The following is a 21,407-nucleotide window of genomic DNA, read 5'->3' as shown; positions in this document are numbered from 1 at the left end:
TTTGCATCTGCCAGCACTAGTAAGAAAAATCAGCTGACATTAAAGATTTTATTTCAATAAAGCCTACTGTATTTATTTTGGTTACAAATGCATTATGTACATCAGTTATGCACATATATGATGTTTGCAGTACAGTACATGCATTGTAAAGTGGAAAAAAGGTAGTGCTTCACTTTAAATACAGTACATGCTCCGGTCCCATTGCGTATGTTAAAGCGGGGTATGCCTGTACATTCTTTCTTGAAGTACAACCAGGAGGGATTTTGACTAGGAATTGGAAACTCAGTATGACTCTTGTCTCCAAGGATGGACCTAGTTACCTTATAAATATTGGATGTTAAGATTTCAACTTGGAAAAGTCCCCTCCTAACGCACATTAGAAATTGGTGTCTCCCTTCTTTGAAATTGTTATCTTAAAATACCTCTGGCTGCATCTTGGAAACAGTGAGCAGTTGTTATATGCCATTATTTTAGACCTTGTAGATTCATTCTGGGTTGTGATCCTTTCCAGGAAGCCAAAAGCTTTCACACCTTACAACAAGTCTACATTTTCCCTGGACCAGTCAGATTATTAGAACGTTGAACTACAGGACATCATTTATAACAGCAGAAATAGAAAATGCCTGATATGCAAAGTTGTACAGACTCGCCATTTCATTCATCGTGGTCCCCCACAGAATTATGAATGCTTTACATGATAAAGAAGACTTTGAGTACCCCTGATCTAGATTGATATGGCAACAACAAAATTATAAATATGATCCTTGCCATTTTAATGTTTTTTTTTTTCATTCTAAATTTGTACTGTTTGATTCTAACTAATTTAAAAACCAAAGACCTTACTAAACATGGAGTGTAGTCAAAACAACGTTAGAGTTCTTCCCTCGCTGCGTCCCTATGCACAAATTCTATATGTTATATTATTATTGTTTATTAATAAAGCACCAACATATTCCGTAGCGCGGTACAAGAGGGTACAACATTATGTATATTACGTAAACAGAATGACATACCAAATGTATGTATGTAAGTATGTCTTTGTTTATATAGCACTGACAATGTATTCAGTGCTTTACAAAAGGGACAATACAGTACAGGGAATTATAGTACAATAAGTGCAAACAAAATCAGACAATAGGAAAGGAAATCCCTGCCCCGGAGAGCTTACAATCTAATAATAAGGACAAACAAGTGCAAATAGATACAAAAACCCTGCTCCTGAGAATTTGCTTTCTAGAGGGAATAAGGGGCAATGTGGAAACAAAAGGTAAAGTGGCCGCACAATGTGGGATGGAGTATACATCAGGATGGAGTATGGTCCAATCGCACATCTGATCCCATTTAGGTTTGGGCATGTGGATATAAGGGGATGTTAGGCGGGGGGGGGGGATATGATCAATAATAATGTTTTACTCGGTGTCCCTGTCAGTGGCAATTCTTGTGTTTTGTTTGTGAATTACAGCTGTCGCTTTATTAAAGGATTGCAATGTCCATATGCTCTGCAAAGGCACTGACATTATTAATTCAATTATGTATTCCAGAATGAGGGACACGTAGCAATGATGGACAATGATAACTACGAGGAGGTTTTTAAAACTCGTTCCGTCAGTGGGAGCAGGCCTGAGGTAAGTGTCACTAGCAGATCAGATGCTTTTTTTTCAATTATACCACATCTAATGATATTTGGTTACGTTTATGTTAAAACTCAGGATAAGGAACAATCTTTTCTGCATTCAATAGGTAACTCATAGAAATGTGTATGATAGAGTTTGAGGAAAGAGTGATTACAGTAGAGTCTCCTGTTTTTATGCGCACAAGTTTGGAGTGCTTCCTCCATATGATTACTATTGAGCATCTGCATTCATAATCACTGCCTATGTTGTATCATTTTTATTTACTACTGAACTGATGTTTAACCAATTTATTTAAACAAGTCCTTTGTAAACCCCAATTGACATAGAGGAGAGCCCCGGGCATGCGGTGGGTTCCGTTGTAAGGGCCCGCCGCAAAGAGAAAATCGCCGGAAAGCGGAACCAGCGATTTTCGGCATGTGTGCATGCGCAAACTGGCAACTCCCCCTTCTGCGCGTGCGCACCCTTGGCAACCACCCGTTCTGCGCATGCCACCCTCGGCAACCACCCATTCTGTGCATGCGCGACCACGGACTTCCCCATTCTGCGCATACGCAGACATGGCGGCCCCCTTCTTGGTACCGCCATATCGCCGAAACACGGGGCACCAAGAAGCGGGGCCTTGCTGTATAGAGAACAGGGAGGCAGGTATTGGTGCTTTGGCATATTGGGAATAGATAGCAATATGTGTCAATACAGTATGTGTGTCAAGTCCTTCTCATTGAAGGATATACGGTTATGAAGTTTAAGAAGCGTCTCTCAAACTGTAGTCTAAACTTAAAGGGCACTAATATACAAACAAAATATACAGCTCACTGAATTAATGAAATTGTGTTAGATGAGTTTGCCCAAAACGCCTAGTTTGACGTTGGGTGCAATTGATGAGCTGATAATTAATGAATAAACAAAAAAGTTGGAGGGCGATTGCATAATAGTGCCTCCGTCCACCACCTAGAAGCTCATTTATCCAACGCACTCCTGGGCGTTTAAAACTTAACATTTAATAATTGTCCTATTAAAATAAATTCTACACACAGAATATTAATAATAAACACACAAATGTACTAATACAGGGAGGGGGATAGGGAGGTGGTGTTGGGCCTCACCGCCGGCCATGCGTGCTACAGTGCACACTGGGACCGCGTCCTTAATGTTATTACTTGCTGTGGTAACGGTTGCAGCAGGAACAATGCCAAATTTAGTAGAAATACTGTAGCTAAAGTTGCATTTCATGTGAGCCAATGCTGAGACTAGTATGCTGTGCACTCCAAACCTTCAAATAATGTTAAAAAATACATAGAAAACTGTGATCTCGGGACAGTATTGATTACTGCTGATTCCAACTGATTGCTTTTTACTGTCTTCCAAACAGTTGGAGAAAACATGCTTCAGTTGAGCTCTACAGTTGTGAGAATTACCGACAGGGCTACAGACAGCTTTCTTGGGGCCCAGAACTAGAGTTTCCACTGTGCTCCCCTCACATCCCCCCAGTGTCTCGCACCCACCTCACTCTCCTGTGCCTCTCTCGACTCCACCTCTCTCCACCTATTTCTCTCCCTCTCTCGCCCCCACCTTTCACCCTCTCGTCCCCAACTGTTTATCTCTCTGCCTCTCTCGCACCCACCTCTCTCCCTCTCTCTCCCCACCCTCTCTCTCTCCCACCTCTTTCCCTCTCACCCCCACCTCTCCCTCTCTCCCCCTACCTCTCTCTCTCCCACAGACACCTCTCTCTCACTCCCACGTCTCTCTCTCGCCGCCACCTCTCTCTGTCCCTCTCTCGCCCCCATCTCACTCTGTCTCTTTCCCCTACCTGGCTCTTGCCCCACCTCTCTTGCTTTTCCTCTCTCGCCCCCACCTCCAATCCAACACAATAACCCCTCCTTTAATTCAGCACAATAAACCCCCTCTTATCTAACACTATAACCCACCTTCCAATCTAACACAATAACCCCCTCCTCCAATCCAACACAATAACACACTGTAGACGGACGTTCACAGAGGTACACAATTGGAGACTTTATAAGGTGAAATTATAACGAGGCTTTATTGTGCCTTTTCCTTAACATTAGGAAACCATCCAAACAAGGGGTAAACAAAGCTTCTATTCACTTGGGAGTGGTTCTAGTGAAATACCATGCAAGTCACAACTCCCTTAGTTAAGCATGTCTCCCAGCCCCAAACACATAGCATGAAATGAACAGATATAAAAAGTCTTGTAATAAAAGTCTTATCTGTTCCTTGTAGTTTGGAGGGAAAATCTTCTCTGTCCCTGGTTGCTACTTTTCTTCAGGGTTTGTCAGCATTCAGGTTTAGAAGTTTCCCCTGTGCCTTGGAAGCAGCTCTGCTGTGTCTTCTGGCAGAGCTCAAGACATGGTCAGCTCCAGAGATCTGTGTTCTCTTGGTCAGTCTCTCCTGGGAGACTCAAGAACCTCTGCTCTGTCTCCAAAGTTCAGCTCACACGTGAGCTAAGGAGTCCCTTCCTGTCTCAACAGACAGGCTTTTGTAAGCAATCTAAATCAGGCAGGTGGTGTTTATTAATTGACTACCAGCAGTTAACCACCACACTGCTAGATTAAAGGCACATTACTTGAACAGGGATTACTCCCCTGTTACACACACACACCACCCCTTATCTTGGGGGGGAAGCCTCCGGTGCTGCAGAAAATCCAGAAGTTGGGCCCAAGTTCTGTGTGAGCCTAATGTCTGATGTGCGGGGGTGGGGCTTACACGGAGGCCCGGCAGCAGTAGAGAGAGGCCCACTGCAGAGGGGGAGCGAAACTTCTACCACCAGATGGACAGTCCCCTGAAGCTGCCGGGCCCGGGACAGTCTTCCAAACCTCTCTATTAGCGCACCTGACATCAGATGTACTGTAAGGAACCCCAACCCTCTCTAACAGCGCGTCTGAGATCAGATGCATTGTAAGGAACCCCAACCCTCTCTAATAGCGTGTCTGAGATCAGATGCATTGTAAGGAGCCCCAACCCTCTCTAATAGCGTGTCTGAGATCAGATGCATTGTAAGGAGCCCCAACCCTCTCTAATAGCGTGTCTGAGATCAGATGCATTGTAAATTCTTCTGTATTTGGTGCAGAGTAAATGAGTATTAGGTGGTTATTTGGATTAACAGTTGATATTGTAAGACAAGCTTTTGAGAGTTCTCTCTCTTCCTTAAGCAATACTGATTTACAATTATCCCATGAGTTTAACACAGATGTGAAAAATCCGAATGTACCTAATACTGAAGTACTCATTTACTTTGCACTATCGCTACTGGACTAACACAGCTATTTCTATTTAATTCTGTGGTTGGTACAATTTTCAAATCACTAGAAAATTACAGGGAACCCTTTATGGATGCCCAGGGAACCCATGGCTTCATAGGAACCCCCATTGAAAAACAATGGCTTAGAAGTTTGAAAACAAAAGTTGTGGGTTACTTTAAGGTGGTGCTGAGAGGGCTTTGAGAGGCACTGAAATCTGAATTTGTTTCATTAAAATGCCATTGGTGTTCCAAAACATTCAAATCTCACTCATTTGAGCCTTCAGAGCTTGACAGCCCTGTGATAAAATGAGAGGTCTATTGTCCCACACCCACTGTCACTCCCACCAACCATTGCAGCCAAGCACTGCCATCTACTGCACTTATTCCCTCACCTGTTGTCTCTGTAAGTCTCCCATCATACCACTTAGATTGTAAAGTCTCCGGGGCAGGGATTTCCTTTCCTATTTTCTGACTTTGCTGCGCTTATTGTATTCTAGTTCCCTTTACTGTATTGTCTTTGTAAAGCACTGAGTACACTGTGGGAGCTATATAAAGATATACATACATTGACATTAATGTTAGATTAATAAAGAAGGAAAGAAACACAAAAGAATACCCGATATTTGAATCTTAACTTTATAAATTGGCATGATTCAAATAATGGTATTTGTGGAAATAATAAACAAGGTTATGGTTTGGGGGACATGCTTTCAATGATCTGTTCTAGTTGGGAAAGGGATATTGGGAACAGAAGTGTCTCGTACTTATTGCCACTTGCACTCTTCTGAAGACAAATTGTATCTTTAAAATCAGTTAAATATGTGCAGCAGCTGTTTGAGCGATGCTGCATCCGGATCTACATCCTGTTTTTGCATTAATCTGGCAATTTTCCCAATTTCTTTTTTTTATTGCAAATGCCTAATTTAACATGTATATGCTACACATAAATGCTTAGGGCATGCTAGTCTAACTTTGCACTCAGAGAACTACCAGGGAGACAAATATTGACATGTGGTGACCTCAGATCTATCAGCAACAATGGTGGCGGAAGCCCCCAGTGACTTATAGGCATATCCCGGATTAAAGACACTCACTTTAAGTACACTCGCGAGTAAGGACATATTTTCAATAGTACCATACCCGTGTCCGTACGCTCACTTCACGAGTACAGACACTTATTTTGTCCTGCAGACCGCCGTAGTAGTGACGCACTGATTCTCCTTGCCCAATAGGCAAAAGGAGCTCGCACATGCGCCTGTCAGCACGTCCTGAATAGCAATACCAGCTCCCTACCTGTACCGAAGTATCGATAAGTCGCTTTACATACATGCTCTGGACCCATTGTGTACGTTAATGCGGGGTATGCCTGTATTGGGAACTATAGTACAAGGCTGGCCAAACTCAGTCCTCAGGCCAGGTATTAGGAATATGCCTGCTTCAGCACAAGTGGCTCAATCAAAATTATTGAGCCACCTGTGCTGAAGCAGGGATATCCTTAATACCTTGACTGTTGGTGGCCCTTGAGGACCGAGTATAGCCACCCCTGTTATAGTAGCAGTCCTCACAAAACCAAATAATTTCCTAAATGTGATCATACCTGATGTGTTCATATAAGATCAGTCAGCAGGTACATCTAATAGGTTGAGGCTAAAATGATGCATTTGATCTGTTTGCGTTTTCTGGGTACTCAGTTGCCCGCTTCAGGATTCTCCCTAAATATTGTTAATTTCTGTCTGCTGTGGAAATAGGCAGCGTGTCTGCCCATTTATAAGTGACCTAAACACCAGATACTAACATTTCTCCATCTACTTTGTGGCATTATTAATTGTTCAACTAGAACCATTGCTATATTGCTTTATTGGAAGTCATGTGTGGTCTGGGTATGAACATATTCTGTATGGTGAATATAATGAAAGATGAAACAATATATAAGAAATATACAGTGGTACAGTAGGTATTAGGTTCCGTATAACTGCAAAATAACTTACATCAAACTTGTATTTAACTTTCTGATTGTTTCTTATTTGACGCAGATTAGCCACAGTTTTTTTTTTTACTGTATATCAATTTGGACAAGATAGCAAAAAAGTGCATTGATACATTGATGCACACTCATATCTTTCTATTTTAATGTAAATATTCTTTTTTTTTATTAAACGATGATACATTGTAGCACCCATTAACCAGTGGCATAATAATAACATACGGTATAACAAAAGACATATCATAGTATATTCATGATATATAATAAGTTAGTGTCTGTTGAGGTCAAATGAAAGAGTATTGTGATACGTAGCCTTAAATGTAGATGCCAATGCTTTTGTTTGTACTTTCTTGTTTAATTGTGCATAGAAAACTAGGTCATGAGCCATACTCCCTTACATGTTTTCTTTTTCTGGAAAAGAAGTAGATGCCTGGAGCAAACTTACAGCACAAGTGGTGGGAGTCAGTATTGTGGTCCCAGTAGAGGTTGAAATGTTGGCAGTGGACAGCGACTCCACAATAAATTCTTTACACTGATTGCAAATCCAGAATGTGCAACTCGTATACTTTATTATCTTTACATTTGTCATCTTCAGCGGTGGTGAGATTGGCAACTCATTGTCATTGAAAATGACTTCCTATTTTAGGTTTTCTGTTGTGTGCACACTTAAAATGTCTTTGTACATATTTACAAAGGGGTCAAATCTAGCACCCTTCTTTTAGCCAATGAGAAATATACCGTTATTGTTGATGAATGTTTTTTAAAGTTTGTGGTGGCTACAAATACTCAGCCACTGAGACAAGGGCCTATGTATCAAAGCAAGAGAACAGGGGTTTAAACTATTAATCTTACATACATGTAATGTAGTGTGTACTGTAAATGGTGACATGTTACATTGATCTACTGTGCCTTTCAATCATATTTTTTTTTTCTTCCTTAAATATTTTCTTCTTTTGTCGTTTTCTAGAATAAAATAGATTTGAAAAAAATCCAGTAAAAATAAGAGGAACATTAGCAGGCTATTCAAGAAGTTCAGTAAAATACCTGTGTTGATACTAAGGGGGGCATTTTGATAATAAATATCAGAGTATAATTACAGGTCGCATTGTGTGTCGAGATCTTAATCTGGTGCTGCCATTTTTCTCCCATTTTTCAGTGACATAGAACTTTCAGGCATCCGTCGCAAGAAACTTGACTGTCAAGTCAATATCCTTGGTTTATTTAATAAGTAATCCATGAAGCTTGCTGCTTTAGCCCATTGAGTGCCCTAAGGAAGTTCACCGGACATCACAAGGGCACCAGCACGATGCTGTGACCCTGGTGACTTCCAGTGACTTCAAGAAAGCATGTGCACCACTTTCTGTGAGCGGAAGGGGAGCTTCATCTTCTGTTGATGTCTGTGCCACGAGAGACCAGGCAAACCACACCTTTTATACCAGGATCATTTCACTGAGCAAAACGTGTAATGAAATAAATTGTAATGTATTCACTTAAAAATAGGCAAAAAATCAATGTTACACAAAATACAGGAAAAAGCACACTTACTTGGGACTGGGATAACCACCTAACTTTCCCAGGGGCAGGGAATCCTTACTTAAGGATTTTCTCCTGAGCAGTTGCAAAAACAGGACAGAAAATATTCAAAACATACAGAACCCCAATAACCTCATATTGAACCCCCAAAATAACCACAATATATATATATATATATATATATATATATATATATATGCGTATAGGTGTCAAAGAGGAGTGCTACTGAGCATGGCAATATATATTTAAAACCAGAGACAGAACATGAAACACAGACAGAGCTCAGTGCTACATCCATTAACACAGATACACGGTACAGTATATATATATATATATATATATATATATAAAAAAATATATATATATATATATATATATATATAGAGGCACTGTACCGTGTATCTGTGTTAATGGATGTAGCACTGAGCTCTGTCTGTGTTTCATGTTCTGTCTCTGGTTTTAAACAGAAAATATTCAGGCAGCTTTCTGCTGAAGCCCCTTTTCTTCCTTGCTGCAGACTGAAAACCCTTAGAATCCTCAGAATCTAAAAACTTGAGTGAATCTTGGAGAACCTTAGACAACTGCCAAATCTGAGGCGCGCAAGGGGTTATAATACCTCTAATGTTTCATGCCCAAATTACTATTGCCCAATCAAGAAGCCTGAGACATTTTCCAAGCAACCAATCTGAGATAACTAAACAGGGTTTCTTAAACACCTTGTTGTCCCCAGGGGCAGGTGAAATATTCCTCTCTGCCTCCCCTATGCACCCCCACGGTGATTGACTCCTGCCTGTCTGGGATAGGTCACATGGACCCTTTGATCTGAGGATGTGGGTGCTTTACTTAGCCCTCCCACCCAAATGCTCCTCACACTTCTGTCCAGCTGGGTCTTTCAAGCCCCGACCTCTGAGCAGAGAGAGTGGCACCAACTTGGTAGCATCTGGTCTCTGGGGTCAGTTACTTGGACACCCCTCAACTCATATACAGTGCATCAAACATATATACCTTTATTAAATGTAGACTTTAATAAAATATGCTGTTACACTTTACTTGGCGAAAATAACAAGGTCTTTCTGGTGCGAAGGATTGATTGAGAACTTTTACTTTATACTCACTAGCCTTATCTCTAGCACTCTGTAAAAACCTGACCTGTTATGTTACCAAAACCTCTCAGCTTTGTAACTTATCTGGAGTATCCCCTGAACCCCTTTGTTACCTAGGGATCCCCGGAGCTACAGGAACACTTTTCATCCCTGCGCCTCATTTTACTGTGCACAAAGCATACATGTAATTACTGTAACACACTTTGTTAATAAAACATTCGCTTTAACAACCCTAAGACCTTCTGGTTATGGGGAATCGAAGATGAAACTGCACGTCATTTCCCCCTAGCCATATTCCCCACACACTTTATAATAAACTTATTACGGATTCTAAGAATCCCCTCACAACCTTAAATGATTAGAGTATCTCAGAATTCCTATACCGGTTCTGGGTGACGGGGCCTTTATTGAGTGTCCCCATTAATCTAGGGACCCCTTGACTGTTTCAGGGACACCTCACATCCCTGTGCCCCGTGTTACCTTTCTGGTCTGTGCTGAAGCAGGGAAATCCTGTGGTGAGTCACACAAGCGTTTTCAAGGGGAGATATTACAGGGACCATGTGTCTACATGCATCCAGGCATCCGATCTGATTCCTGGGTACATTTTTTGGGGAACTAGCCACTCTGGGCCCTGTCTAGTTAGACACAATCTGCCAACACTTTCCCCGCAGAACCCCCTTTGAAACTCATACCACCTCTGCTTGCTGTCACTCCTGGAAAGATAAAAACACATAAAATACTTTATTACCGCACAATTACAGGTTATGCAGATATAACACTAGGTCCAAGAGCTGACACCTTATAAACCCAACACACGGATCAGGGGTAACCACACCGGCTTATCCTACCGTCACAGTCTGTAGGGTAAAATCCGAAACCTTCGGATTGCTACCCAAGTGATCACACGTTGCCAGAAGGCGCTTGGCACCTAGATGTCTATAATCATCCATCCCTAAAAAGGTTATCATAGCACTCCCCTTCAAAAATGCATTCAGCAGTTATTGTTTATAACAGATGCAGTAGAGTTCACATACCTGGATTCCTCAACTCCACAGATGCTGAACAATGGACCCAAATGAAAATTCACAATAGTTCACAGTCGAGATGCAAACATACTGTAAGAGGTTTATTCAGACATACAGTAGGTGCAACAGAAGTTACCAGGGCCCCAATTCATGTCCCTACGCATTTCGTGACTAACGTCACTTCATCCAGAAGCCATTTCTTCCCCTTTTGTTTTAAATATTTAAAAATATCAACATGTTATGGACATTTTTGTTATTGTCTGGCTTCTCTTGATTCTGTGGTAGTTCACATCAGCCATATAAATGTATATTTGGAACAATGTTTTTCAGGGAGCATTATGTCAGAGTTGATAAATGGCACACAGAAGCTGGGGTTAGCCGTATCCCAAAGACCCTAAAAATGAATTAAACTACCTCAGATTGCTTCTTTAGTTCAACGAAAGAAAGATATAATGGACACGATAATATTGAAAAGAAAAGTACACGTAAACAATAATTGGCTACCCACTTATGTTTAATCAATATCAATTTACACTTGCTGGCAACCATTCATATTCCCTGTGCTTTGGTGGTGGTTTTCCATCTGACTGCTACAGCTAATATTTTAATCACAGGCAAACAGAAAGCACGAGACAATGGGTCGTGAAATCAGTCTCTAAGTGCCAGAAAGTTTTCTTTGCATGACCATATCTTGATTATGCTTGTATCATCCTAGTTGCAACTCGCTAATGACATTTAAATTGGGCAGATTTCCTACTATTTTGGTTTTATTTAAAGGCAGGGCACAACTCACAAATGCTAGGTGCTCCTCTTGCTGCTCATCATTTTTTTTAACAAATTTTTATTTTACTCTTAATATGGATGTTTTAAACATTATTTCAATATTAGACTAGGGGGCTTCGATATTTCCACTTTGTTAATGTAACTTCCCATCCAGGAAGTTCTGGGTATTATAAACATCAGTGGAAATCCTCATAATGTTCTTTATGCTTTCCATGGATTATAGGAAGATTCGATGTTACTAAATTACCTAGTAGCATAATACTTCTAACACTGGTGATACATCACTGCTAAAGGAACTCAGTATTAAATAAAAATGCTATTTTAAAATCACATTCTTTTCAACCCCACCTTCCTGGTATTGCTGTACGGGCCCTATCACAGTTATGGCAGGACATGGATGTGACTATTGTACAGCAGAGTAATAAAGAACTGATTGAAGTTCGAAACGTTGTGTGTGCCACTAAGAGAATAAAATTATTTTTTGCAAATCCGAAGTGCCCTGGATCCTCTACTTACTTTATTGTACAGCAGAGACATGCAGGGCACTGCACTTCTATATCTGCAGAAATAATGGGTTAATACAGAACTGCTCAACTCCAGTCCTCAAGACCCTCCAACAGGTCATGTTTTCAGGATATCCCTGCTTCAGTACAGGTGGCTCAATCAGTCCCTGCTTCAGCACAGGTAGCTCAATCAGAGCCTCAGTATCTGACTGAGCCTCTGATTGAGCCACCTTAGCTAAAGCTGGGATATCCAGAAAACCCGACCTGTTGGGGGGGCTTGAAGACTGAGTTGAGAATCCCTGGATTTATAGACTAGATGGGTCGATGCTGCCCCCCCCCCCCCGCCCACTTTCCCCTCTCGACCCATATTCTCATAATTTTCCTGATAATTATCTACAGAACACTGTTCAGGGTTTAGTGCTGGATTATAAACAAGCTATAGTTTGCCATAATTGGCAAGCACCCTACCTAATTAAAGTCATTGATTGCTAGTAGATAATGTATACAATGCTTTCTCCCTTCACTTACTTGATTTGATGCTCACTGGGTCCAATTGTGTTGATGAAGGAAGACTAAGCTCTTATCTTAACTGAGCGCATTGCTCACTTAAGCTCTTATCTTAAGTGAGCGCATTGCCACAGTTAACCTTGTATTCTAAGCATGATTAAAAGAGATATACTATGACCCCAAACATTCTTTACTTGCAGGCACCTCAAAACAAGGCAGGCAACACTGGCATTTAGCTTTAACATTAATGAAAAGTACAATCATTTGTAGCTCAGCAATGCGTGAATTTTAAAAGCAGATTTGAAATATAGGTTATGTTTAAGTAGCAATATCATTAATACCTTAACAAAAATAGATGAATTGTTCAAAAGTAGGTGAAACCTTTTATTTATTTTTTATTTTTTAATTTTGACAGATTATGTTTTTTTCCCAACCAGGCATGCAATTCTGGCCAATTTATTAATTGCAAGTGAACACATATTGGGCCTTATGCAGAGAGGATAGAGAATTTAATGTGAAAACGGCAAGAAAATAGCCACAGAATTGGAGCAAGTTATGGTCGTATGCAGAAAGCTGCGTTACCTAATTTTTCTGATGAGATTCAAAATTGCCAAGTTTTTCTGGCTAGATTGAACTCACTATAATATAGGGCAGAATGGCGAGTTGCAGTGCATCTATGCTACCTGCATACCACCCTATTTTAACATGGCGAATTTACCAATCTCTCCACATGTTTGGCAATTTTTAAAGTAAAGAAACCTGCTGTGGAGAATTTTATGAATCTCTCCATGTTCTCTGCAGGAGAAGCTTCTCTGGGAAATATTTTCTCCAAAATATGGTGCTATTTCCCTTCTCTATCCTCTCTGCATAAGCCCCATAATGTGGTCTATTTGGTCCTATTGGTTTGAATGGCCCTGCTGGTGTTTGGTGAATGTCAAAAATCCTGGAAAACTGGAAGTCTCTTATTACATGCACAAAGCATCCACTGAGTTTGGGTCGTCTCCTAAACCCTGCACTGCTACAGCTCATATCTCTTCTGTTCTTGCAAAGGTGGTAAGCTTCAGAGCCATCGAGTCCCCTTTAAAGACTTACAGTAATTTCATATAAATGAAAAGGAATGCATGGCATAAAAAGTTGGCCACTAAAAGGGTGAAGAGAATTTGGAAAGTTAAGACAAAGGGAATATGCACCATCTATATAGGCCAAAGCAGCCATTCGAGACCAATTAAGCAGAAAATCACCATTGGCTTAATTCTGGATTTTTGGCTGCAACTGGCCCAAATGGCCTCTTCGTTGTTTATAGAATAAGGCCCCAAAATGTTCTGTATATTTGGGAGCCATTCCACTTCCTTTACAATGGCAGCAGTGTTTTCTGCCACAAGAGGGCACTGTCCCCTTAAGAACAGCCAACCTCAAATGTTGAAATCTGAAGCGCTTACTAGCATGCTCTAAAATTACTTCATGTACTTTTATTTTTGGAGTCTCGCTGCTTTCATAAATCAAGGGTATGAAAACATAACCCAAGTGCCGAACCACATATATCTCTCACATGGAGTATGTTTATATCATAAATCAGTATAAACAACCAGAGCTATTCCACCTGGTACTTCTATAGTAGGCCTTTAATGTGGCATGCCAAAGCAACTCTGACTGGTGGCTCAAAGAATCAAGTGTTTGTAGTCAAGCTACTGGGCACTAGTATTAACAGCAGTATCCAGAACTGAATCTTAGTTCCAGGAACATGGTGTTGTGAACTGACCTATTTAGTTTTATTTGCATGGGTAGGTATTATATTTAATGTACAAGTGCAAGGGTAGATCTAGGTTGGAAATACCTGACACAGGAAATGCTAACACCCAAACTGCACCATTTCTGTCCTTAGATACTCAACACAAGGCCTATCTTTGAGAGTAGAACAGAGGGAGATGTACCAGAAACCTGCAGTCCACATACTGTGGCAAAAAAATAATAATCGTATATAGCAGGGCACATAAAGAGAAAAAAAACACACACTCAGTATAAATAAAAGGTTACTTTATATTTATAATATGCAACGATATAATAACGTTTACATAAAAGACAGGATCACAGTAAATCCAAACATCTAAGGGGAAGTCAGAAAGGGTGGGGTGTTGGCAGGCAATTACAAAGGCAAGGTCTCTATTGCCTATTCAGTAAACACTGGTAAAAGCAGTTCTCTCAGCTCAAAAAACAACCCTTACCCTAACGTACAGACTGCCCACAGAGAGGTAAATCCATTCCTGCCCGGGTAAAAACGTGGTCACGCTCTCTCACTGCTGCGTGTGACGTCACCTTAGATGTTTGGATTTTCTGTGATCCTGTCTTTTCTGTAAATGTTATTATATTGTTGCATATTATAAATATAAAGTACCCTATTATTTATACTGATAGTGTGTTTTTTTCTCTTTATGCGCCCTGCAATATATGTTTGTTCCTTCGGTTGCTTGCCCCGCTGATCACGGGAAAGTGAGGAGCTGCAGAGAGAAATTCAATGACACTTTTGTGACATTGCAAAATTTTTGGGACCGCGCGTACTAATTTTATTTTTTCTTGTGGACTTTGAAAAAAATAATAATACAATGATGTTTCTTACATCAGTGTCATCAGAATAAAGTACTTTTTTAGGTACAGTAGCTCTCACAGTGTACATTGAATTTACAGGGTTAAGCATTGAAAGTGCAAATTATAGTGGGTGTTTCAGTGCAATAGTACCCTAATTGGCACTATCACACTTGAATAATCCCCAATGTGTCCCTCGCTCCCATAAATGGTTTGCATTCTATTGTTTAGTGCCTAAAGCACAAAGATAAAATAAATTGGCCATTTTCACAAGTACTGCAGACACAACTTGTTCTTGAACCATTATCTCGGTTTGATCATATTGATAAAGTTATCATCACCACTTTGTAATTATTGAGGTATTAGACAAAAAAGGTAGCTAAGTGACCTATCTACATGTGATGTAGTGATTTACCTTTCATTTGTCATTTTTGTCTTTATTAGAATAGTGTTTTTCAACCAGGGTTCCTAGGAACTCTTGTGTTCCACGGGGATCCCTGAAAGGTTCCCTGCAATTTTCAGGTCATGTTAAAATTGTACCAAATACAAAATAATATACAATGCATCTGATCTCAGATGCGCTATTAGAGAGGGTTGGGGTTCCTTACAATGCATCTGATCTCAGATGCGCTGTAAGAGAGGATTGGGGTTCAGTACAATGCATCTGATCTCAGACACACTATTAGTGAGGGTTGGGGTTCTGCAGAATTTCACAATATTATTATAGGATTCATTAACTCAAAGTTTGAAAACCACTGTATTAGAGATATTGTGTTGTACTTGAGAAAAAAAATAATGATCAAATTCTAATGTCTATGGGCAACCAAATGGCCCTGGAAACTTAAAAAAAAAAAAAATTGTTAGCCAATAAATGTATGAATTTGTGCCAATTAACTAATGTAATGTATTATGACAGTCACTTACTGTTGGTTGTTTGAAAAACTGCTTGCAGACAGCTCCTTAAACCAGGTTCACATACTGTATATTGGTTACATTATAGCTTGTGTTGTGTAGATCTGCACTTGTAATTAAATATATTAACACCATTCTGACTATCTGGAAATATGCTTTTTAACTCAGCCATAATCACTGCAATTGTGGCAGTACAACCACATTCTTGCCTCATGCATGTATAAACCCCCAATTTGCTGTTTCATGAAGCAGTATGTATTTTTTATCCTGTGGTATAATTGTGCATTCTGCATTTATGCTAAACATCTTTGAAACATATTGAATAACTAAGCAATCACCAAATAAGGATGAGATGTGTTACAGTGTGTACTTTTCTCAATTTATTAACTTCAATAATATATATATTACTGCACCTTTCATTTAAATCAAGCTGTCAGGACCACGAATGATCGAAGCAATGTCAGGGGTTAAGTGCCTGAAGGCTGTCCTTATAATGGGATCACTTCTATCCAATGGTTTTTTTTTTTTTTTCTTCAAACTATTCACTGAGATGTAAACACAACAGAAGAGGGAGCCAATGAACCATAACATCTCCTGGCACAGTGACAATACACAACTTTACCTCATTTGGTAGTGAGATCAATTAGGGTGAACTAAACAACAGCAGACCTGTGCTTTCCCACCTAGATAATTTATATTCATCTAGTACCAGGTATACGACTACAATAGTGGGGATTAATTTGGATCGCGCACCTACAAAAACACAGATGAATTCTACAATGTATAGATCAGTGGGGTTTTTTAAAACTTTTTTTTTGTTAAGGAACCCTACAGTTTTATTGTGGCATTCTGAGGAACCCCAAACGTCTCTAATAGTGTGTCTGAGATGAGATGCATTGTAAGGAACCCCAACCCTCTCTAATAATGCGTCTGAGATGAGATGCTTTGTAAGGAACCCCAACCCTCTCTAATAGCGAGTCTGAGATCAGATGCATTGTAAGGAACCCCAACCCTCTCTAATAGCGTGTCTGATATCAGATGCATTGTAAGGAACCCCAACCCTCTCTAATAACACGTCTAAGATCAGATGCATTGTAAAATCTTCTCTATTTGGTACAGTTTTCAAATGACCTGAAAATTGCTGGGAACCCTTTAGAGATGCCTGGACCCCTGTTGAAAAATACTGATATAGATAATAGATTTATTACATTTGCACATCTTAATTCACTGACGTGTAGGCCATTTTGCACCTAGGGAAGTTTATTGGAGATCGAAAACAGAGATACAAGATGTTATATAAATTGAATATAATTTGTACATCTATTAATTCCCCGCAATTTATTTGCATGCCCCAAACAACATGCAGTTGCAAGGGACTGAATAGGTGCAAAGTAGCTTGACACATTACCAGTAAATGCCTATCATTTTGGTCAATTTATTGGCGAAAACACTATTGGAAATATTTTCTAACCAGTGCTATTCTAATACCTTCCAGCACCGGATGACCCATTCAATGGGGTCTTATGACATAGCACTGCTATGTACCTATAGTCCTAGGTTACTCTCCAAATTAGATTAGGTGAAGAAAAAACGAGTGACTCAGCGGTCACAGCTCCTCCAAACAGCCAGACGCATTGAAAAAGTAAAAAACTTTATTAAATCAGAAAGTGAACATCAACAAAAAGAGATACTATGACGCGTTTCGTCCAGAAGAGGACTTTGATAACAGCGTCTGGCTGTTTGGAGGAGCTGTGACCGCTGAGTCACTCGTTTTTTCTTCCCCTTGTCGTCACTTCCGGCTGGAGCACGCCGACACCACGAGCAGCCTGGAACCACGCTGCTCACTTAGGCAGACCACACAAGTCACCGTCCGTACTGACTAGCTGATTTGTTACATCGCAGGACACAGGGCGCAGGTGAGGCCAACGGTTACCGGATATATTGACTTACCTTTAGGCGTTTGCTTGGACGTGCCTTTCTGTACTTCTACCGGTGTTATATGCTTCCCAGCCCCCCACCCTGATTTAGTCCAGAGACGGATGAAATTCCTATAGCTTTTATAGCAACATTTTATGAAGATGTGGTGTCTTTCTCCTTGTTCCATGGACTGATATATTTACAGCCTTGGTAGTAGCCTCAGGTATATTTGGGGGTCATTCCCCATTTTTTCTTAATCTTGGGAGATTAACCTAACGTAATGGTACAGCTCAAACCCGTTATAACGCGGTGCTTGGGGTTCAAAGGATCACATGGCGTTATAAGCGGATCGCGTTAGGATTTTTTTTGCATGCGAGAATTGTACCCTTCAGGGGTTCCACGGCCGCCGGAGGGGGAGAGCTTGGATAACTCCCAGCTGTCCCAGGCCTGGCAGCGCAGCGAACCCCCCATGCAGGAGTGACCCGACAACAGCAGCAGCAACAGCAGCAGCAGCAACAGCAGCAGCAGCAGCAGCAACAGCAGCAGCAGCAGCAGCAGCAGCAGCTGGCCGCTCTCTCCTCTCCCTGCTTCTGCCGTCAGCTTCCAGCTGGCAGGGAGAGAGAGGAAAATCAGCGCCAGAGCCAGCATGGTAGGAAGATCTGCATGGAAATTGGGAGCCACGCTTGCATCGCGTCATAAGCGGATTCGCGTTGTAACGGATCACGTTATAATGGGGTTGAGCTGTATGAGGTAAATTAACTACATCCACATCTACAGTTTGTGGACATTTCCTCATTTTAAATCGCACGACTGGAAACAGCTGCATACATCGTATCTGTTTGAGAATGTACCTATTGAAGGGAAGTAGAAATCACTTTGGGGAATGTAATGAAGTTTCTCCACCAGCTAAAAATCTTGGCTCAATATAATGCACTGCATTCATTTGGAGCACATCAATAATATTTGGGACAAAGGCATCTGTTTCAGTATCTGATATGCTAATGTTTGGTTCATAAATAATATTTTAATTAAGTATAACACTAAAAACAAATATACAATGTACTGGATATTATGAATCCTTTCCTGTATTCTTAATGTTTGTGGTATGTGGTTTAGGGTGTCCCAATCTTTCATCTCAGTACCATTTGTTCCGACAGCACCTGTGTGTTATATGGTCAGTAACTACCCCTTTGTGTGCAAATGGTGTCACTTTAGGGAAATGTGGAGGAAATATAAAATAACTTACAACATTTTCACATCGTGACTAGCTTTGAAATGTATGCTGTGGGTGAGAATATGATGCAGAACAGTCAAGTTTTACAACCTTGGAAATGTAGACGTTTGCAGTCAGGTCAGGAATGATGTCATCGTCATCTGTTCAATAACCTGTCTCGCCTCTGTTCACTCTTGTCTCTTGGCATCAGGATTTAAGATAAACAGAGATGTATGTTTTGTGTCTTGTGGTTTACTTACCGTTTGCTTCACCGTAGATCCTTAATGAACAGCAATTGTTGGTGTGCTGTATTATCCTTTGTTCTAATCTTTCCTTTTTATTATTTAAAGAGCGTATATAAAGAGAAGTAGCCTGCAACCTGTTTGTCAACAAATAGTATTACCTAAATATTGTCAGACAGTTTTCAGCTGAGATCAGAATACAGACATTAGTGGAATGTCAGAGTACCAGCTACTGCTCACAGCCTCCTATAAATCTCAATATGCTGCAGTCGAAAAATCATACAGTATACGATTGTAAAGCAACAGCCCGTAGGAAGCAATGTGTACTGTTTTGCTTAGGAATGAATTCTTATTACCTTATTTTTGTTACCTTATCACTGTTTAAAACCTGCCTTAGCTTACAAATTAGTTTGTGTGAACGATTGCATTTATCCGCCAGAGCAACTACAATTAAATTAGATGGGGCAGACTTTCCAAAAGGCCACTCTAAGGCCCTTCCCTGGGTGGGTTTGGCTGCAAGTTAAAGAACCCAGATTTAAAGGATGGAGAATGAAATAGGGAATTTGAACCAGAAAAATCATATCCAAAATAGACTCTGTGTTACTTTGGACGATTCATTTGACCTCTTTGCATGTACAAAAAGAGAGTGTAAACTTTTACGGGCGGGCAGTGCTGGGATTCAGAAATTTTAGCAACCGGTTTTCTATCACCTTACCGCCCTTTCATAGTGAAAAAATCATCATCAGCTCTCCCCCTCATCATCCTCAGATCTCCTGCAGTCCCCCTCAGCATACTCAGATCTCCCCAAGTCCCCCTCACATCTCTCCCAGCCCCCCTTACATCTCCCCCAGCCCCCCTTACATCTCCCCCAGCCCCCCTCACGTCTCCCCCAGTCCCTCTAACATCTCCCTAAGTCCCTCTCACATCTCCCGCAGTCCCTCTCACATCTCCCTCAGTCCCTCTCACATTTCCCGCAGTCCCTCTCACATTTCCCGCAGTCCCTCTCACATTTCCCGCAGTCCCTCTCACATTTCCCGCAGTCCCTCTCACATTTCCCGCAGTCCCTCTCACATCTCCCTCACTCCCTCTCACATCTCCCTCACTCCCTCTCACATCTCCCTCACTCCCTCTCACATCTCCCTCAGTCCCTCTCACATCTCCCTCAGCCCCTCTCACATCTCCCTCAGTCCCTCTCACATCTCCCTCAGCCCCTCTCACATCTCCCGCAGTCCCTCTCACATCTCCCTCAGCCCCTCTCACATCTCCCTCAGTCCCTCTCACATCTCCCGCAGTCCCTCTCACATCTCCCTCACTCCCTCTCACATCTCCCTCACTCCCTCTCACATCTCCCTCACTCCCTCTCACATCTCCCTCAGTCCCTCTCACATCTCCCTCAGTCCCTCTCACATCTCCCTCAGTCCCTCTCACATCTCCCCCAGTCCCTCTCACATCTCCCTCACTCCCTCTCACATCTCCCTCACTCCCTCTCACATCTCCCTCAGTCCCTCTCACATCTCCCTCAGTCCCTCTCACATCTCCCTCAGTCCCTCTCACATCTCCCTCAGCCCCTCTCACATCTCCCTCAGTCCCTCTCACATCTCCCTCAGCCCCTCTCACATCTCCCGCAGTCCCTCTCACATTTCCCGCAGTCCCTCTCACATTTCCCGCAGTCCCTCTCACATCTCCCGCAGTCCCTCTCACATCTCCCTCACTCCCTCTCACATCTCCCTCACTCCCTCTCACATCTCCCTCACTCCCTCTCACATCTCCCTCAGTCCCTCTCACATCTCCCTCAGCCCCTCTCACATCTCCCTCAGTCCCTCTCACATCTCCCTCAGTCCCTCTCACATCTCCCTCAGCCCCTCTCACATCTCCCGCAGTCCCTCTCACATCTCCCTCAGTCCCTCTCACATCTCCCTCAGTCCCTCTCACATCTCCCTCACTCCCTCTCACATCTCCCTCAGTCCCTCTCACATCTCCCGCAGTCCCTCTCACAACTCCCTCAATCCCTCTCACATCTCTTACAACTCACTCTCACATCTCCCTCAGAAGCGACCGCCAAACCCCAACCCAAAGCAGTGGGAACCCAGGCCATGGGACCACCGCACCCGTCTCCCCCAAACACCCCCACTCCGCTCAAACAGCTGCCAGCGGTAACTGGGGAGGGAGCGCCGGGAGAGAACCGCACCTGCCGCACGTAGACCGCTCGGCC

General features: G+C 41.8%; 1 protein-coding gene across 7 annotated transcripts in view; it reads left to right on the top strand.

Annotated features, from left to right (window-relative positions):
- COBL (cordon-bleu WH2 repeat protein) overlaps positions 1 to 21,407 on the top strand; it is a 431,588-nt gene that overhangs the window by 179,381 nt on the left and 230,800 nt on the right. For all 7 annotated transcript variants that reach the window (XM_075586506.1, XM_075586505.1, XM_075586504.1 and 4 more), the window contains one exon: positions 1,542 to 1,625. In XM_075586506.1, the coding sequence (XP_075442621.1) occupies positions 1,542 to 1,625 (84 nt within the window). The remainder of the gene's footprint in view (positions 1 to 1,541; positions 1,626 to 21,407) is intronic.

The sequence above is a fragment of the Ascaphus truei genome, chromosome 2 (assembly GCF_040206685.1).
Source record: "Ascaphus truei isolate aAscTru1 chromosome 2, aAscTru1.hap1, whole genome shotgun sequence".
Lineage (NCBI taxonomy): Eukaryota > Metazoa > Chordata > Amphibia > Anura > Ascaphidae > Ascaphus > Ascaphus truei.
The sequence above is the reverse complement of the archived record's forward strand: the minus strand, read 5'-3'. Positions and strand labels throughout refer to the sequence as shown.